Source organism: Haliotis rubra, unplaced genomic scaffold (genome assembly GCF_003918875.1).
Source record: "Haliotis rubra isolate DU_JTF1 unplaced genomic scaffold, ASM391887v1 Scf1632, whole genome shotgun sequence".
Taxonomy (NCBI): domain Eukaryota; kingdom Metazoa; phylum Mollusca; class Gastropoda; order Lepetellida; family Haliotidae; genus Haliotis; species Haliotis rubra.
The window spans coordinates 28,076-49,803 of record NW_025765595.1 but is presented as its reverse complement, the minus strand read 5'-3'; the positions used below and the strand labels follow the sequence as shown (position 1 = coordinate 49,803).

Here is a 21,728-nt window from a genome sequence, read left to right as displayed (position 1 = left end):
CAGGACAGGTACAAGCGGCCACACACGCAAAAGACAATATTTCTTCACAGCCCTGATCTGTATAATGTTTTAATGGTTCATTCTATTACATGTATGGTTGGAGACAAAATCAGCATGCATTAAACAACAGGCAGTGATTTCCATTTTGCATAAACATCCCGACCATTTTTGTTTGTAAGAATTTTTATCTAACCAGCACAGAAACAACTGTGTCCATTCTGCTGTGGGATTTGATGAGGGGGGTACTGAATCAAAGTATTCAAATTTGAAAATCACCGGAGACACTCCCATCCAAAAGAAAAGCAACCCTGGCATATGTAAAAGAGCTAGAACAGAGGGGGTTCACGAGTGCCTGCACCTTCATCTCAATGAAGCCATGAAAGCCTCAGGAGAAGATCATTCCATATTCCAAGGAAGGATTTTGCTGAGTTACCGAAGCATTGTTGGCAGATTTGGAAGAAAGTCCAGTGAAGGATCATTCCAAAACCAAGCATTCAGATGATGTCATAAACGTTGCTCCATTTCATTATAGACTATATGACAAATCAGGTGATCTTGTGGGTTAACGGAACTTTGCCCACAGGAACTTTGCCCACAAGGAACCTTCCCCATAGGAACTTTGCCCAGAACAATTTTTACAGGGGAGGAACTTTAACCACAATAATAATACAACATGATATAAACAACACATCCTGAGTAGGGTACTAAGGTGGGTGAATATTAAAATTTATATTGTGGGCAAAGTTCCTCCCCTGTAAAAATTGTTGTGGGCAAATTTCCTGTGGGCAAAGTTCCTGGATTCGATCTTCTTGTGGGCCAGGGTAACACATTAACATTGTTCTGATTAAGATACGGTTGTACAACTTGAGCAGCATCTGGTTTGGTGTTTTTTCTTGGGTTTTTATTTTTCTGGTTTGGTGTTATCCTGTTGATGTTGTAGACCAGTCTGCTGCATTCGACCTCATCGACCATGACATACTGTTTAAGAGCCTCCACTTCACGTATGGAGCATCAGACAGGGTCCTCGCTTGGTTCAGATCCTACGTGTGTGGTCTCACCCAACAAGTAGCAATAGGACCAGCTTTGTCGATTGACAAGTGTCTTGAATACGGTGTGCCACAAGGTTCAGTCCTTGGACCAGTTCTTTACTGCCTCTATTCCAAGCCTATGAGTGAAATATGCCGGGCACACGACCTTCCATACCATGTTTATGCAGATGACAAGCAGGTGTACAAAGTCGTCCATCGATCCACTGATTGGATTTCTGCCACCAAAACCCTGGAAGCATGTATGACTGACATCACCAACTGGACCAACTCCAATATGTTGAAGATCAACAAAGAAAAGACTGAAATGATGGTTTTCAATCCCAACAGTCATTCACAGGCTACTCAGGACATTGAACTGAAAGTTGGAACCAGCACAATCCAAGCTGCAGACTCTGTCAAAGATCTTGGAGTCCACTTCGAGAACACTCTCTCAATGGAAAAGCAGGTAAATGCCATCAGTAAATCCTGTTTCTACCAAATCAGGAACCTTGGAGCCATCAGACCATACATAACAGAGGACTGCTGAAAAATATTGGTGCAATCCCTTGTAAAATCTCGTCTGGACTACAGAAACGCCCTGCTGTGTGGACTGCCCCAGTCTGTCATGTCTCATCTTCAGAGAGTACAGAACAATGCGGCTCGACTGATAACAAGGTCCCTCAAGTAGCGAGACCACATCACTCCAATTCTGATGGACTTACATTGGTTGTGTGTGCATCTCCGATGTCAGCACAAGTTACTCACGTATGCATACAAGGCGCTGTATGGCACAGCTCTGTGTTACCTCCAGGAGCTCACAACCCCATACCGACCGACACAATCACTCCGGTCCCAAACAGCTTCACTCATCACAGTACCAAAAACAAGGGTGAGTTGGGTTTTACGCCACTTTTAGCAAAATTCCAGCAATATCACGGCAGGGGAAACCAGAAATGGGCTTCACACATTGTGCCCATGTGGGGAATCGAACCTGGGTCTTCAGCGTGACAAGCGGACACTTTAACCATAAGGCTACCCCACCAAAAACAGGAACAGTGAAATATGGTGACAGATGCTTAGCAAGTTAGCAGCAACTCTACCAGCCACAATCAGAAACTCTGATTCATACAACTGTTTCAAAAAGGGCGTCAAAACCCATCTGCATAAAAATGCTTATACCCCTCGGCAATAGACCCTCACCCTTGAACACTGTTAAGCGCCTTAGAGTGGTTTTATGTTAAGCCATATAGGGTGCTATACAAATTTCGCATATTATTATGATTATCTCTTATTATGATTATTCAAACACAACTGTTCAATTGCATTTTTCAACAATTTTAACACACTGTATCTCTACCACAAGATTACCAATGAAAATGTTCCAAGTCACCATAACTTTTGCTTCTGAGAATATTAATGTTAAACATATCAAAGGTATGTATATTGGAGCGATTGAACGAATAATTGGTTGATCTCACTTGCATCAGTGATCGTCAATATGCTCGGGAGACTAATCAATATTCATAAAAAATAAAGCATCAAATTAAACTTTAGAAAGTATGTTTTTATTGTTATGTTTGTTAAACAAGACATAAACAACTGACTCGTAAAACTGCATTGTAAACGTATGAGGGCGTGGAGTCATCCCCAAGATGACATCCTAACCTTGTCAGCTTGGTCCTGGGTTTAACCTCTTTGGTCATGTGGACAAGGGTCCGACTTCAGATCAGAAGGTCTGTGGTTCGAATCCCATTATGGGACATGGCCATTTTATAGTCACTACATAAACAACATACTTGCATACGTGTCTCAACATTAGTATCCTTGATTGTCTTCATAGAGGTATTAATCGGTGCCTCCTTCATTTGCACAATGTTATGATTGTGCTCCACTATTGCACACAAGAGTTTTGTTGAAGGGTTTATGATTACACTTGATTATTGATCATAATACACAATCATAATACATAACTTAAAATTTGAAAAATCAGTCTTTTTCTCACATATAGCTTTTTATTAATAGGTGGCTGAGGACATAGTTTTGGGGTGAGATAAATATGGTAATGTCATTCCACCAGTGAAATAAACTGGCCTATTTGGTCAACAGTGGGTTTCTCCATTCTATAGACAGGTTTCTCTTATTTCAAAATATTATTACAGTGCCTACAGGGAATTAGAATGTAGAGCTTTCTGATTTGGCACTGCTTTAGAAAAATCTTTCAATCGCAATCTTCTGTTTCTTAGTAGCTCAGATACAGTAAACAAAATGTTAGGACAAGATTTCCACAGCAAAACCTTAAACATATCAAATATAATACCATAGTTGTCAAATTTTGTGGAAAGCATAGCACCGTTACTGCTGACTCAGTGATAGTCCAGCATATAACTAGACGACATTGACTGCTGAGAGCTTGAATATAATAAGTCCTGGAACTTAAAAATGAACGCATTGTTATTCGTCTCGGCGTAGAATTGGAAATTCTATCTGTTTTTATTAAAACAGATACATAGAGAAGGCAGACCGTCATTCTTCTCCATCGGATAGTTTGTAAACAGCTCATTACTTTATCAAGGCCTTCCTGGGATCGATAGAGCTGCTCGCGGTTGTCAGGTTGTTGGTAGAAAATGAAATGTAGCAGGTCATTAAAGTTATTTTAAGCAAGGGAAAGACAGAACGACCGCCCACTGTACACATAATGGGTAGTTTTTTTAAATATCAGATAATATCTACCATGTTCGAAGGGATCATTTTCGATGTTGTCGCTCTGTCTTCTCTCTTGTTGATCCCTTTTGGAAGATCCAATTTGCGATTGTCGCAAACAAAAATAAAAGCAATATTGGTTTTTTCTTGCTTATAAAAATATGTTATTTCATAGCTTACATTATTTGCAATGAGTTATGAATAGGTAATAGGTTTTCTTTATCATTCTCAAATTGTAAACTTAATGTCGCTAAAACCCGCATTTGCGCTTATATCCGGTGCGGCATGGCTTCAAGATTTTGAAAATGTATGTTCTTTCGTTTTAGATCAAATATGAACCTTTTGTTTTTCTGTTTTAGAAATTATCACAAATATCCCATGCCAGAATGTTCTTTTTATTTTAACTGTAAACGTAGCATCGTTAACAGTACCAAGTGCACGATAAACATAACTTCTTGATTTTTGTGTGTAAGTTGTCTCGAACTTAAAAAAGTCGAAGGTATTGATGCTTCAAAGAGTGGCTTGTTCCCTGTAGGCCTACGTGTGCACTGAATGCCTATCGACCTTTGACTCCATTACATGTCTTTACAGTAGATATTTATCACATTTCAGCAGTGACAAGTTTGGAATCTTGCAAAACTTAAAATGAAAATTGCAGTGGAGGGCTGTTGCCATGGTGAACTTGACAAGATCTATGAAACCATCCAGCATCTTGAAAAAAAGAACAACATAACTGTTGATCTGCTTCTTATATGTGGGGACTTCCAGGCTGTTCGCAATAGGGCAGACCTTCCCTGTATGGCCGTTCCTCCAAAATATCAGCGACTCAATACCTTTTACAAGTAAGCAGATAGTATTATCATGATAAATGTTGGGTTTTTATCCTCTATGTATATGTTTTTCCAAGTACTCCATTGTGCTTGATTTGTTACAATGAGTGAGTTTAGTTTTAAGCCGCACTCAGCAATGTTTCAGCTATATGGCGGCGGTCTGTAATAATAGAGTCTGGATCAGACAATCCAGTGATCAACAGCATGAACCTCGATCTACGCAATTGGGATACGATGACATGTGTCAACCCAGTCAGCAAGCCTGACCACCCGATCCCAATAGTCGCCTCTTGCGACAAGCATGGGTTACTGCAGATCAATTCTAACTTGGACCTTCACAGGTGATTTGTTACAAACTGGGGTTGGGAAGAATGTGTGGAGACTCCATTAAGAATAAAGATTATTAGTAACCTGGGTTTGTAAGAGACAACAAGGTGTATTTGGATCAGTTGATCAGCAATAGACTTTCATTCATACTGTTACAGTACTTAGGTATAGAACATTCTCCTGTTAAGCATAGCGTATATATACTTCAAAAGCTATCATTTTAACCCAAAGTGCATGTAGCTCGTGTTCAACATAGATTGAAGTTTAGCACAACACTAGACAACATCGAGAATCATTGGTGAAAATTGACAAATATTGTTGAGGCGATCAGATCTGAACTGATGTTATCTGATGATTGGAAGTTTGGGAGCAAACAGTTTTGTGTAAAATGTGAGGATGGGGCTGCTTCTGTCTATTGTAGTTGTTTTGGAGACTTGAAGTGGCACAGGTAAAACTTTATGCCATGCCTACTTTGCAGGTACTATTCTGGAGAGAAGGTGGCCCCAGTCCTGACCATCTTCATTGGAGGTAACCACGAAGCATCAAACTACCTCCAGGAACTGCCGTGACGGGATGGGTGGCTCCAAACATTTACTACATGGGTGAGTTCTAGAAGCATATGTCTAGATACAGGAGATAGTAGCAGTAATCAGCACAATCAGAGTCACATGTCACTTTGATTTTGACCAACAAATGTTCATTCCTATGTACTGAGTCATACAATTAGGAGATGTTTTCTTCTATGTTACATTAAAATCCTCCCAGGGTATATGTTTTACTATTGCCAGTTGGTTTGTGGTGAGATGTCTCCTATGTGCTAGCCTATATACTCCAAGGCAGCTGTCAATGAACTGACCTTTTTCAATTTTCACTTATTTATATAACATGATTTGAGTGTATGGCAAGCAGACAGATAGATGTAATCCCGATAAACTTGGACAGATGACCAGATGCCAAAGTTCATTTGGACCTTATGGGATCAGGTCAGCAAACACCAACAGCAAGGGAAAACAGATCAAAGTGTCACAATATCATTGCTGTTGTTAGTACTGGGGCATAATGACACTGATGACTTGAAATTAAGTCCAGTTTGTGCGCTGAGTCAGTATTTGGAAGTGATAAGTCTGCAGACAGAAGTTTGACCAAATATTATCTAAGGGATATCTCTGTGGAGGATGTACCAGTTATGGCTAGATTGGATCAGTTGATGACTGTTCCTACTGCATCATGTATCACAGATGTACTCATTCTTGTACTACTTTACTCTGGGCAGGTAAGGATGCCTCACCTACAGTCTTGAGAGACTGACATGCTCTTGCTGATACACAGTATGATTTAACACTTCCACCAACAGCACTAGTCTTGCATTAAGCTCAGAGTGTAGCCACAGGCCACTGATCAGTGTGTGTAGTTCCCTATAGTCACAACAGATATTCTGTTGGATTGGTAGGGTCTCACCTTTACTTGCTTCAGCTGGAATTTCTGATCTTCTGAGGGTCATTACAAGCTACTGGGCAGAGTTTGTCAGTTATGTCTCATGTTGTCACATAGCATCACAATAAATAGTTTACAGGATTGCTGGGATCTTGCTGTTATTCACTACAGCTGGAACCTCTGATCTCTGAGCATCACCATGAGCTGCTGGTCAGATGTCTCGCTTCTATCACATAGCAACACAATGAATATTTTGTGGGGATGGTGGGTGCTTATTAGTATTTGCAGCAACCTTAAGTTCAATCTTCAAGACATGGATAGCCATTCAGGTACTTGAGCAGAATGCATAGTGTTGTAAGTTACCATGGTTACAGTAATGATAAGACAAGGGGTACAGATTTGGGGAGAATGCTCACTGAGCATAGTCTATTCCTGATGTAAATCCAGTGCTAGTTACCAAAACCAATAAGATGCAGATCCCACCTCGATATGCATTGTAGTCATGGTAATTTGTTGTGTCAGGATAATAAGTAATTACATGAATTTGAATATTCATGATATTAGTACATTTATTAGTGTTTCCCCCAGGATTATGAAAGGGCAGGGTAGACTCAGAGAAAAAAGGGCACTTTAAAATTCAAAAGGGCATTCAGCAAACAAAAAAGGCACAACAATTAAAGGTCACATAAACCCTAGGGGGTACAAATACATAAATCAGTAACTGGCATCGTTATAAATGAAACCCCGTCATTAAAACTACTCATTTCGACCTTTAATTGACTTAAATCGACCTTTTTGACAACAGTGCACAATTCTCACCCGCGAACGAAATTTCAACCAATCAGAGCGGCGCGCCTCTGTGACGTCATGTGAGGAATAGCTTTGAGAGCCGATGCAGAATTCATCTACATTTTAGGGGGTAAATTATCGTGTTTACAGGCTTGTATAAACCTGAAATCGTGACAATTGTTGTGGAAAATGAAAGCTATATGTTCTCACAATCTACTTTCATTTAATTTTGTCTCCTGCTTTGCCTAGTTTCCGAGTTACAACTTGTTTTCATAGACGATTCTGTCAAAATCGATTGGTGTCGTTAGGCCCTATTTGTATAATGACTGATCCAAATTGATCCCATTTCTGTGTTGTTTTACCTCTATATTTAATCATGTCATGTAAAAATCTGTTTGTATTCTCAAAACAGTGTCGGCCCATAAGTTTTCACATGCAATACAGCAATCAATACTCCCTCGTTGTAACCCGTGTTATTTGTCATCATTCACTTGATGGTCAGTTAATGAATTTATAACAGGTATAATTAGTGGTAACACACTTAGATTACCCGACAAAGGTTCCCATTTGGCATTTCTTGTGTCTGGAGTAAATATTCAACATTATAAACATCGATCAAAGGATTAACCGATAACACGCTGATTGATTAATTACTTTTATCTTACACAGCGGAATTGTCAAAAGGTAGTGTTTATGTATGTAGATTTACTAATCTATACTGAATACACTCTGTCGTGTCGGTGTCTGCGTAAAAACAACGCCCTTCTTTCAAAGGATTAACCGGCAATACATTGATTGATTGCCCCATTATTGGCTAACTAAATTACTGTTTTTAAAGAAAGGCGGACATTATGCAATTAGTTGCCAGGTGTGCTATCTTAGGTGACCAATGAGACTATACACCATAATACCTGAAAAGATTTATCACTTTTTCGTATATTAAACTGTTAAAAGACACATCATTTGGAACAGTTTTGTGGATATTGATGGATACATTCCTCGAACAAGGTAATGGCCTGATATTGTTCCTATAACTTTAATCTGTTTTAATTTTAATATTTGCATTTTGTTTTTATTCATTTGTCGTAGCATTCAACAGAATCATTGTTTTCGCCGTGAAGTGTAATGAGACAGACAACATGCACTAGGTGTGTGTGCTAATTATGATTCACATTGGCAAACTATAAAATGTCTAGATATTACAGTTCTGTTATAAATTCACTTATAAAGTATCAGTAGATCGTCTGCTTTTTATTTAGTTTCAAAATGCATACAAGTGTGATAATAAACTAATTAGGATTATAAGACCAAATATAAAGACGCACACTGACTAGTATCTACATACTGGTGAGTGGACATTAACCATGGGAATGTAGCAAGAAATTTATCGCCGCAGTATTGTGACTTCGACCCCCACCTCGCCTTCCGTGGAAGAAATCGTTATGTTATAAGTTGTGTCATGCAAAATCCGCTTGGTTATGATTCCAATACATATTTAACAACGAGTAGAAAGTAGTCTTGATTTTCTAACTTGATGAAAACAAACTATAATCTCATTAATTCTAACAGATTTTTTTTATTTTTAAAATGATGGCCTGTCGGGAACATCCGCCAGTCTGAGGATAAATGGTATTTAGGTTTGTTTTCACCGAAGTTATAAAATCAAAACTACTTTCTACTGGTAGTAAAATATGTATTTTATTGATAGCCAATAGGATTTTGCATGACATAGCGTATATCATAACAATTTCTCTCGTGGCAGCGCAGGTGGGTGTCAATATAATACTACTTACAATATTATTGTTACTTCACCACAACCTCACTTCCGAGGAAGAAATCGTTATGTTACAAGTTGTGTCATAGAAAATCTTTATGGTCATCAATCATATGCATATTTTACTACAACTAGTAAGTAGTTTTGATTCTTTAACTTCCGTGAAAGCCGATCTGAACACAAGTAAGATATCGCTTCAGGCTTCCACAACGCCGCCAAGACTCACAAACATAACCCATTTAGCACGAACCGCGGGTCCTGTGGAAATCTGTGCATGGGGACACCATCGCCCGACCCTAGGAGCAATTGACGACAAAGCAACGATTCGCATGTCGTCCGTTGATGTCGAGAAATCATCAAAATGATGAGCGTGCTACACATTTTCTATACAACTAACTGAAAATCGTTCCTCATATGACGTCACTGCAGTGCTCTGGCGACAGAGTTACGTAACCTGTCTGTGGTTTCGTTGGCGGGCGAGAGGGAAGCAGGCGACTTTTTGGACACTTTTAATCGCTCGGTATTAATTAACCACAAGTTTTTAAAGAATAAATTTGGTGTTCCGCATAAGACTAACCACAAATCTTTCATATGTAATGGTTAAAAGAGTAACAAAAAACAAAGTTTAGTGGTTCTTTAAGGGTTCAATAATTTACTGTGGCTGACATCATTTGGGTCTGTTTGGCATGCTTTGATGCAAGTTAATAAAATTATTCATTCATATTCGCTTCTTCTTTCGTGCCAAGAACTTGGCCACACACTTCCTCAAGTCAATGTCAGTAGAAGACTTAGCATTCATGCTGACCATAAGTTGCTTGGTGCAGTTATTTACTTTCAGCCTGTTCCTATGGTCTGTCACAATGAGTTTCACCCTGGAGAAGACTCTCTCAACCTCTGATGTCGAAAGGATCACAGTAGCATGGATACTCAGGAGCTTCACAATGTTTGGGTAGAGGTCTCCCAGTTGGGGCTTGAGGCTTGTCAGAGTCTTCGGGATACTGGATGGTGAACAGGTGTCAACTTCGTCAGCAAAGAGTTCCTTGACCTGACTCCACTCAAGCTGTGTTTTATCAACAGCCAGGCCAAAGTGCTCTGCCAGTTCTGTAATCGGCAAAACTTGAATAGTATGTCAATATATGAAAATGTGACATCCAACTTGTGTCCAAACCATGGATCCATTTCGTCCCTTTCATATTCCACTTAGTGCAAAGAGAAGAAGACATCATGGAGCTTGTTTCACCCTCCTCGCTTTGCATCCTCAATGTATTTTTAGCCAGGGGCGACCTTGTTTCCATTTGGTATCGAAGACAAGCTTGTGACCTGCATCTTTCTTCTTCTGAGTTGTTTAAGGAGCTGGACCTCTGGATGACATCCACTTGTCAATGTCATAGCAAACAAGTTCTGAATCTTCTACATCAGGTCTGAAATACACATACAAATCAGTTTATTTCCAGACAAAATTTCTTGTATTTTGTAATTTGGTAATAAGAAAACAGCCTTTGAATATTAAGAAAATAAGAATAGTAAAAATACCTTGTACTAATGAAAGTACTTTTTCACACACAGAAAAAAACAGTTCACACTTTTATTACATTTCAGTTGAGGATAAATTAGCGTAAAATATCAGATAAATATACACAAAAGTTTGGAACAATTATTTTTAAGTTTGAAAATCTTTAAGACTAGATATGGAGACAGATAAAAATTGTCTTTGTTCATTGCAGACACCTTATCCACCACAAAATCTACTAACTTAAAATTAAGTATATATAGAAAAATTAATTTAGTATTTCTACCGATATTTTAGAATATGAAAAACTACATGTATGCAGTGCAAAAAATAAACTTAGATAATGCTCAGAAATAGACATGTTTGATGTGGCTTCAATTCCTGTGTCTATTTCAGGTGGAATAATTACTTGCACTAATTCGTACATTTACAAAGAGTAAATAAAATTTCAACAGATATACCCAGTGCAAATATTAACTATAGCAAACAAGAGGGTTTTGTGTCTATCTAGAAAATCGAAATGAGAAATACATGCTTCCGAAAGATTTCTTTCAGAGCCAGCAGGTCGACTGAACTAGGAGAAATTAAAAGTAAAAACAACCATATTAGAATCTATTCACAATCGTAATATTAGAGAGGATAACAATCACCGAAAGTGTGTTTTAAATACTTGAGACAAGCATTGAAAGGAAAAAGAAAAAGAAAAACTTCGAATAAACTGAAGTGATCATGTCCGATATGGCTTCCCTTTGTTTCATTCGCTTTTATTTTCTTCTCACAAAAGACTATAAAATAAGATATGGACGTAAAGTATTTACAGCAAAGATTCTTAAACATAACAGAGACGGAATGGGCATGTTTTATTAGCTACAAAGAGATCACCTGAACCTAGATTATTGCTGGAAATGATTTCTAATTTTGCCGCTATCGGTTCAAAATGGCGAAGTCATTGTCAAGTCGCACTCTGTTTGGCACGAAGAAATCCACGAAGTCGATCTACACTTCCTTGCTTCAGCCTTCACAGCTTCTTCTCTTTTCCTCTTTGTTCTTTCTTTGGTTGGCATTGTGAATCAGAATGAAAACGAACAAAGCCGAAATCGCCATGACTTAAATAGGTAGTTTTATTGCACAACAAAAACATCCGGGAATGGAGCTACTCTAAGGACAGATAATGCGGTGATTCAAAAGGGCACAGCGCTAAATGAAAAGGGCAGGGCGCTAAATAAAAAGGGCAGGGCGCTGAATAAGAAGGGCAGGGCGCTGCGCCCTGCCAAATGTGCCTGGGGGAAACACTATTTATCTTGACCTCTCCATTCCCTGTCTGGATATAAAGCTTCATGCTCATGAGTGAGTTTAGTTTTATGTCGCACTCAGCAATATTCCAGCAATATGGCGGACATGCTCATGAGGACAGATAACTCTAATTGGTAACCAAGGACAACAGACTCCCAGGATGTAAATTAACACATTTCTGGATCTGTGTTATGTGATCAGTGAGAAGGGGAACATTGTGTTTCAGGAAATATATTCAAGTATCTTCAAAATCCATGTTCTTGTACTGTCAGAATAAGTATTTGAATTGGTTACTAATTTGAAAATGATGCAAAGATGGATCTAGTTATAGTGTGAATATCCTGAAAATATTGATGTCAACTTATGTTTGTCACTTAACACCAACACTACCTGAAAATCTGCTTCATGCTTGTGTAATAACATGTGATTCCAGGTTACGGAGGTATCGTCCAGGTTGGAGGTGTTAGAATCGGTGGACTGTCAGGGATCTATAAAGGAAAGGACTTTCATAGAGGTGAGATATCGTCTCAGTTATACAGTATCAGGACGCACAAGGTGTGCAACAAAACTGTTTTCACAGCAAGGCTGTTTACACGTTAAATGATGTAAATTAACAGCCAGTGATATGTGGACTTTCGCTATGGCAACAAAGGTCTTTGAACAAATGTAATGGAGATGTTATACAGGTATGTTACAAGTCTGTACTAGGACCAGTAAAGTGATGTTTAACCCCATCAGGGAGTTTATAATGAGATGTAATAGTAGTTACATAACAATGAGATACCACTGTCTCTGAATATTTAGGATGATGCACAGTTTGTCGAATTAGTCGTATATCTTCTGGTATATAGCAGCATGGACAACTCGATTACAGTGGCAATAGATTCCCAGGCTCCATATGAGGGGCCCGGTTTGGAATGTTCTAGATCAGTTGAGAATAGTACTGTTTCAGTGACACAAAAAATGTTATTTTAGTGCTCTGAAGGGAGAAATCAAGGAGGATTTAAGATTGTGTCCCTTTGTTTTCCCATACACCCACTAAGGGAGGATCGCTATATGGCTGGATGCCAATGCCATGTTAACAGTTAACTCACTCACTAATGGAGGCCACCCATCACAAGCTGATGTACCTCACAGCAACACAAGGTTATTCTTCATTGTCTCCCTGACAGGAAGATTAAGCTATGTTTACTAAACAATGATATGACACTAATTTTTCCTTATCCTGACTCATGCTCTTTTGCTTGTCCCCTTCCTCTTGCGAACATAGTGGAACACTTGTATCTCCTTAATTGAAGCTCCCTTCAATGTAAAATCACTAATTGGTACTCACCCAAGAGTTGCCTCCCCTGTCGCAAGCGCGGGAACAGGTGTCGCCACCCTCTGGCCTCATGCTTCACTCTCTCCTTCTTCGCCCAGTGAGCAGGATGTGAGAACGCCTGTGTCTCCTTACACACTATATCCTTTGGTTTTCTTAGTTAGTTACCTCTTATAGTTTACTATAAAGGTATAGCTAGCATCCTTCATTAATTTGCATTGATAATTAATCGTATTTCTACTGTTTATTCACGTGAGTTTGTGATTGTTCAGCTAGTATTACGTTGATGAAAAACTGTACTATTTGTAGATTACGCTTTTCGCGCTGCGGATCCGCATGTAGTATGCCCTAGTTGTACTACTTTGTGCGTTTGATTCACGCTTGCAGTTACTGCATTAATTTAACCAATTCTGCCTTTAATAAATACCATCTTTGCGCCTTGAGACGTGTTGCAGATAGGTCACGCAAACTAGTTGTAGACATGGCCGATACATCGATTTCCCATCCAGTCAGCTGCTGTCGAAGCGATCCCTCCCGTCTGGTGTTCTGCTTGAGACCCCATTGAAGAGGGACGGGGATGCAGTCCGTCACCTCTAAGAAGCGACCGCCTCCCCAGACATCCCGCCATCGCAGATAAAGTCCAAGAGGGCCTCAACGCTCTTCTCAACGCAGACTTCGTAACCCCAGGGCAGCGCCATCCTCCAAAGGGAAATCTCACTTAAGTCATCGAGAACTTTCAGCAGAGATCGCTCCAGCAGCAGAATTGGGCCTCTACGATGATCAACCAATCATCATACCCGACATACGCCACAAGAAGCGACCAGTGACAGCGACAGCGACTTCAGCAGAGATCACCATGCAGCCTGATGCCTCTACACTGATGTCAGACGAGGGCCCCATCGCTATCAGAGGGGCCCCACTACTATCAGCGAGAGAGGGCACCATCTACTACGCCGCAGATCATGATCATGATGGAAGGCCACTACAGACTGGAGAAGCAGCCATCCCAGGGTCCGAGCCTCCAACGTAGACAGCACCCCAGAGGCACCCCCAGTCAACGTAGCAGCCACGACGATGCCGCCTTCGCGAAGGAAGTCACAGACCACCTCCACGAAGGACCCAGATCATCACCCTCTTCGACGTCATACTCAGATACGGAATCTGATCATCAGACCTCACGGAAGCCTTCGCGAAGGTCATATCACCGTTCCCCAGGACCGGACGCAGAGGAAGCTTCGCGAAGGCGTTCGCGAAGGACACCTGATCCCAGATCGTCATCATCATCTAAAAGGACATCGAGGGTCTACACAAGAGCTTCGCGAAGCTACCAACGGTCCCCTCATAGGTCGCCAAGAAGATCAACCTATCGATGTAGATCACCAAGACGATCGCCTCGCCGATCACCACGCCGATCTCCACGTACATCACCACGTTGATCACCTCACAGGTCTGCACATAAGCCTACAACTAGATCTCCACAAGCGTCAAACGATATAGAGATAGAGCCACACAGTCCTACATCAGAAGAGCAACAACCTCTCATTTATGATGATGGAATGGAAGATGATGGAGGAATTATTTTCTCAGATGCAGAGATAAGATATTGGATGGTCAATAATCTAGATCTCTCATCACCTTCCAAGAGTGGCAATTCGGCGCAGACTTATCTGATGAAAGAAGACGATGCAGATGCTATTACACTACCCCAATCGACCGATTAGCGGCGGTACCACAGAACCTAGATACAGCATTCAACAAAGCCACGAAGGTTCAAACACCACATCTGCCAAACTTTCACGCCAAGAAGTTCTCCACGCATAATATGGACCCCTTCTTCAAGGCGCAAGACATCGATGAGAACTACAAGCTGATCTCCGATGCCAAGAACAAGTCCTACAAGATTGATGACCGAAAATTGGTTCAGATAGAAACCATGACGAGGCGTATGTTCTTTGGTCTAAATAGATCTAGAACAATAAATGAGACACTTATCACCAGATTTCGTGAACACCTACCTCTGAAGATGATAGAATGATTTACTCGGCCCTACTGATGCAAAAGAAGGACCAGCAGTTCTTAACAGATCATCTCACGCCTGTCTCAGCAGCACTGACCTTAGCTCGTCGTCAAGGCCTCCTCGCTTCCTGCAACTGGGGTGAGAACTTTACAGCTCCACTATATACAGCCCGTGGTCTTCCCCATCCATCTTTGACGGAGGAATAGACAAAGTCTCCAAGGAAGTCACCAAGGATTCCAGAGAAGTCCTGATGATTAAATCGATGGACACGCTAGCCAGTGTCATTCGACAGACTTCACAAAGATACTCAGGAGATCTAAATTCACGGGCCTACAAAGAGCAAGAGACAGGAAGATAGCCAGTTCCAGGGGAAGAGATTCTTTTCAAGCCCATATGGCAACTATAGAGGAGGGTCAGGAAGAGGCAGGACACCCAGAGGTTCCCGCAACTATAAACGCTGAAAGACAGGTTCGAACGACTGGAGTCTTCCACCCCAGCCGCTCCAGTACAACCGCCACAAGTGGGTGGACGCCTCCAACTACACTGGGAAAACTGGGGAATACTTCAAGACACCTATGTCTCCAACATTCTTCAACGCGGATTTCGTATCCCACTACAGGCCAAGCCTCCACTAACAGTCAACCCTCACAAGTTCGAGGTACAGGCACAGCAACTACTAAAGTTAAGAGAGGCTGTTACATTACTCCTAACCAAGCAGGCCATAGAAGTAATAGATCAAGGAAACATCGAACCAGGTTTCTACTCCCCAGTTTTCCTAGTACCCAAGAAAAACTCCAAGGAGAAATACAGACTCATTTACAACATGAGCTTCTTCAACAAGACTTATCTACGCAGACCACCGAAATTCCACATGATACATCTACGGCAGTTACAGCACATGATTCGTCCCATGGACTACATGGGCAGTATAGATCTACAAGATGCCTATCTGCACATCCCTATACATCCCGAATCCAGGAAATACCTACGGTTTACTCTAGACGGGTTACATTACCAGTGGAAAGTACTCCCATTCGGAATAACATCAGCCCCATGGTTATTCACGAGGATAACGAAACCGATTGTCACCTATCTACATCGTCAAGGGCTACGCAGTGCGTTCTTCCTCGACGACGGGATACAAGTAGATCAAGATCCACAGCATCTCAAACTACAGTTAAACTACATCATAAAGCTACTAACACAGCTGGGATGGTTAGTAAACTTACACAAGTCGGACCTAGTACCATCGCAAGATCTACAATTCCTAGGCATTCGATTTATCACCAATCTCAACCGTATAGTCGTACCAGAAGACCGTTGGCTCAAGATCCAACAGATCATTCCTCCAGCCCTACTCTCTCCGCTACCACTTCGAGTTTACTAGGTCTTCTAACATCAGCCCAAGACTTGACAGTCATAGGCAGATTACAGTTACGTCCCTTACAGGTCTTCATCAACACACATCTCGACGACCTACAACCATTCAGTCTACCGGAACATCTCAGACCTCATCTACTATGGTGGACCAAGAAATCGAATGTCTGCGAAGGGATCTGTTTAGCAGAGCAGGAATTCAAAACCCATCTATATGTAGACGCGTCGCTCCAAGGTTGGGGAGCTCATCTCACCAACCAGACGGCATCAGGGTTATGGAATCAGCTAGAAAGCAAGCTCCACATAAACTCATTAGAGATGAAAGCTGTAATCAACGCCATAAGACATTGGAGCAACATTCTACAGAATGCGCACCTGATGATACATACCGACAACTCGACAGTGGCGTTCTATGTGAACAGGCAAGGCTCAACGAGATCGCCGAACCTTTCAACTGTTCGAATTAATCCAAGATCTAAATCTACATGTCAAAGCATGCCACATTCCCGGAGCCAGGAATATACTAGCAGACGCACTCTCTCTGCCACATCTACCGTCGCCGACAGAATGGATGCTCAATACAGAGATATTTGCACAGATAATCAAGCAAATAGGAGCGCCGCTAGTAGATCTATTCGCCACAAGATTCAACAATCAACTACCGACATTCGTGTCACCAGTTCCAGACCCACAAGCATGGGCAACGGACGCTCTAAGCATATCATGGGAAGGCCTCAATGCGTACGCGTTTCTGCCCCCAGCAATAATACCTCAAGTATTACAGAAAATCAGCCAAACACAGAGCCTACAACTCATTTTGGTCGCGCCCTACTGGCCGGCCAGAACGTGGTTTCCCGCTCTAATCCAAGAAATCGGTCAACCGGCACTAGAGCTACCCAAGCTCAAAGCTGTTAATACATCCACACACCAAACAGGTGCACAGAAACCCAGAAGTATTCAAACTTCACGTATGGACTGTATTAAAATGTGTTTAAAACAAGAGAGGATATTCTACCAGGGCGGCAAAAGCGGTCACGCTTGCCTTCTACGATACTCAACGCGTGGCTTGTACGGACGACAAGTGGCACAGTTTCAAAATTATGCAGCAAACAAGGGTTTTACAGCAAGAGATGCTACGCATCCTCAAGTGGCAGACTATTTGTGTTACTTACGCCAAAACAAACATTTAAAAGGCTCGACATTGTCAACATATCTTGCCGCGCTTAGTTCTGTGATTTCTATGAGAACGGGTGTTAAATTGACAAAAACACCAGAGTTACTGGCCTTACTAAGTGCTTTCAGATTGGAGGACCAAAGCGGAAGTTCCACGCCCCAGCTTGGGATCTGAATGTAGTGCTACAACACCTCACAAGTGAGGATTATGAACCATTGGAATCGACAACCTTTGAATTTCTCTCACAGAAAACAATTTTCCTGTTATCGCTAGCCACGGCAGCCAGAATATCTGAAATTCACACGCCAGATTATGAGAGGATACAGTTTGATGACAATCAAAACACAGCGCACCTGGGATTAAGATGGGATTTCATCGCCAAAAATCAACTACCAGGACAACCAGACAGGTTATTTCACGTCCCTGCGCCTATCCTCGATTCTCGGATCTCAAGATACACTGGACTTATCTCTATGCCCAGTACGAGCTCTCAAAATCTATTTACGTCGTTTCCAAAACAAGGCGAAGATCGCTCAGAAGATTGTTCATCCCGTTATCGCCTACTAATCAGACAGAAGTCTCTCGCACCACCATATCTATATGGATAAGAACTGTCATTCTACCTACAAGGCAGCAGGACTGGACCCTCCAACAGCATCAAATCCACATGAAATCAGGGCATTGGCCTCCACCCTCGCCCTTCACGGTAACTGTTCATTGAATACAATTATGGAAGGATGCTTCTGGAAATCTAACATGGTGTTTGCTAATCACTATCTGAGAGATATCACCACCGAGGGCGCCTCTGGCATTCACCATTTTCGTCCTTTGGTCCTCGCTCAGCAACTGACAGTCCCTCGTGGTTAATATTCACCCACACGAGATTATTATGTATATTATACATACATTATTTAGCTTATAACTCCACGGAGTTCTAGGGCTATGTATATATTTAGCTTAGGTTATTCAACCTTAAGCTCATACGGAGTTTTATGTTCAGTTGTACAGCTTCTCTATCAGAGTAGCTTATTATATCTATAATTTGGTATATCAGTCTATCAGTAATGTTATACCCCAGTTATGGTATATATAACCTATGGCTTATTATAAAGGAAATATCCTAAGTCAATGCCTTTATGAAGTTCCCGCAGGGGTTATTACAGTATAAGTTATTTAAATCACTAATTATTAATCCAAAGTATTCTGTTTATGCCCACCACCACTCCGGTGGATTCTACAAGCAAAAGAGCATGAGTCAGGATAAGGAAAAATATGTAATTTTTGAGTAAAATTGATATTTTATACTTATCCTGACTCATGAGGTTAGCCCTCCCATCCTCCCCACATAACACTTTGGATTTCCCTGTAAATTCAAGTGTTGGGCTCGCAAAATCAGGAGAGAGTGAAGCATGAGGCCAGAGGGTGGCGACACCTGTTCCTGCCATTGCTGTAGGGGAGGCAACTCTTGGGTGAGTACCAATTAGTGATTTTACATTGAAGGGAGCTTCAATTAAGGAGATACAAGTGTTCCACTATGTTCGCAAGAGGAAGGGGACAAGCAAAAGAGCATGAGTCAGGATAAGTATAAAATATCAATTTTACTCAAAAAATTACATATTTGTTTTTAACTTGACCCTGCAAGAAAATTGGGAATATAGTTGAATCATAGTGATGGGTTTAGGTTTGCCATAATCAAATATGCATTATTTTTCCTTATCCTGACTCATGCTCTTTTGCTTGTCTTTTTCTTCTTGCGAACATAGTGGAACACTTGTATCTCCTTAATTGAAGCTCCCTTCAATGTAAAATCACTAATTAGTACTCACCAAGAGTTGCCTCCCTTTGCCCCTGCGCGGGAAAGGCGGCGCCACCTTCTGGCCTCATGCTTCACTCTCTCCTTCTTCGCCCAGTGAGCAGGATGTGAGAGCGCCTGTGTCTCCTTACACACTATATCCTTTGGTTATTCTTAGTTAGTTACCTCCTATAGGTTACTATAGAGGTATAGCTAGTATCCTTCATTAATATGTATTGATAATTACTCGTATTTCTACTGTTTATTCACGGGAGTTCGTGATTGTTCAGCTAGTTTTACGTTGATGAAAATCTGTACTATTTGTAGATTACGTTTTTCTGCTGCTGACCCGCATGTAATATGCCCTAGTTGTTCTACGCCTTGTGCGTTTGATTCACGTTGCAGTTACTGCATTAATCTATCTAATTCTGCTTTTAATAAATATCATCTTTGCGACTTGAGACGTGCAGCAGATAGGTCACGCAAACAAGGGTTAGACATGGCCGATACATCGGAACCCCTAGCCAGTCAGCTGCTGTTGGTCGACCCCCTCCCGTCTGGTGTTCCGCTAGAGTTTCCCTCGGAGAGGAGGGGCGTGGGATGCAGTCCGCCGCCTCCAAGAAGCGTCCTGCTTTCCCAGACATCCCATCATCGCAGCCAAAGTCTAAGAGGGCCTCGACGTCTACTCAACGCAGACTCCGTACCCCCAGGGCAGCGTCTACCTCCAAGGGAAAGTCTACGAAGTCGTCAAGAACCTTCTCAGCCTAGATCGTTCCAGCCGCTGAACTGGGCCTCTACGATGATCAGCCGATCATCATCCCCGACCTACGCCACAAGAAACGTTCACCTCACAGATCTCCGCGAAGGTCAACCCATAGACGCAGATCGTCAGGACGTTCACCAAGACGATCCCTGCGCCATTCTCCATGCTGATCACCTCGCCGTTCACCGCGCCGATCTCCTCGTACATCACCACGTCGATCTCCTCGCAGGTCACCACACAAGTCTTCACAGAAGTCCACAGTCAGGTCTCCCCTAACGTCACCCGGTACAGTGGTAGAAGCACACAGTCCACCATCTGAAGAGCATCAACCTCTCATCAGCGATCCTGGGGTAGAAGATGATGGAGGCATCATTTTCTCAGACGCTGAGATACGATATTGGATGGTAAACAACCTAGACCTTTCTTCACCTTCCAAGAGTGGTAACTCGGCGCATACTTACCTGATGAAGGAGGACGATGCAGACGCCGTCACCTTACCTCCGATCGACCCGATTGCTGCGGTGCCACAGAATCTGGACACAGCCTTCCATAAAGCCACGAAAGTTCAGACGCCACACCTACCGAACTTTCACGCTAAGAAGTTTTCAACTCATAACATGGACCCCTTCCTCAAGGCACAAGACATCGATGACAATTACAAGATGATCAGCGATGTCAAGAATAAGAACTACAAGATTGACGATCGCAAGCTGGTGCAGATAGAAACCATGACGAGACGCATGTTCTTTGGCCTTAATAGATCTAGAACGATCAATGAGACTCTTATCACCAGATTTCATGACACGACTTCTGAAGATGATAGGATGATATACTCGGCCCTACTGATGCAAAAGAAGGACCAGCAGTTCCTAACAGATCATCTCACATCAGTCTCAGCAGCGCTAACCTTAGCTCGTCGTCAAGGCCTCCTCGCTTCCTGCAGCTGGGGTGAGCAGTTTACAGCTCCACTCTATACAGCCCCGTGGTCCTCCCCATCCATCTTTGACGGAGGAATAGAGAAAATCTCCAAGGAAGTCACTAAGGATTCTAGAGAAGTCCTTATGATTAAGTCGATGGACACGCTAGCAAGCGTCATCAGGCAGACTTCACAAAGATATTCAGGGAAATCTAAATTCACTGGATTACAGAGAGCACGGGATAGGAAGATGGCCAGCTCCAGGGGAAAGATTCTTTTAAATTAAGCCCATATGGCAACTACAGAGGAGGATCAGGAAGAGGCAGGGCACCCAGAGGTTCCCGCAACTATAAACGTTGAAAGACAGGTTCGGAACGACTGGAGTCTTCCACCCCCAGCCGTTCCAGTACAACCGTCACAAGTGGGTGGACGCCTTCAACTACACTGGGAGAACTGGGGAATGTTGCAAGACCCTTATGTCTCCAACATTCCTCAACACGGATATCGTATCCAACTACAGGCCACGCCTCCGCTGACAGTCAACCCTCACAAGTTCGACTTCCAGGCACAACAACTACCAAAGTTAAGAGAGGCTGTTACATCGCTCTTAACCAAGCAGGCCATAGAAGTACTAGATCAAGTAAACGTCGAACCAGGCTTCTACTCCCCAGTTTTCCTAGTACCCA

The 21,728-nt window shown here is 42.0% G+C and overlaps 2 protein-coding genes across 5 annotated transcripts in view; one reads left to right on the top strand and one right to left on the bottom strand.

Annotated features, from left to right (window-relative positions):
- Positions 1 to 3,830, bottom strand: part of LOC124271790 (armadillo repeat-containing protein 8-like) — a 33,230-nt gene extending 29,400 nt beyond the window's left edge. For all 4 annotated transcript variants that reach the window (XM_046706941.1, XM_046706942.1, XM_046706943.1 and 1 more), the window contains exon 1: positions 3,759 to 3,830. In XM_046706941.1, coding sequence (XP_046562897.1) covers positions 3,759 to 3,776 — 18 coding nt within the window. In that variant the 5' untranslated portion in view covers positions 3,777 to 3,830. The remainder of the gene's footprint in view (positions 1 to 3,758) is intronic.
- A 155-nt stretch (positions 3,831 to 3,985) lies between these two features.
- The window catches only part of LOC124271789 (lariat debranching enzyme B-like), a 34,942-nt gene continuing 17,199 nt past the window's right edge, over positions 3,986 to 21,728 (top strand). The window contains 5 exon segments of the mRNA XM_046706939.1: positions 3,986 to 4,035; positions 4,341 to 4,570; positions 5,364 to 5,449; positions 5,452 to 5,487; positions 12,119 to 12,199. Of these exon segments, the coding sequence (XP_046562895.1) occupies positions 4,374 to 4,570; positions 5,364 to 5,449; positions 5,452 to 5,487; positions 12,119 to 12,199 (400 nt within the window). The 5' untranslated portion in view covers positions 3,986 to 4,035; positions 4,341 to 4,373.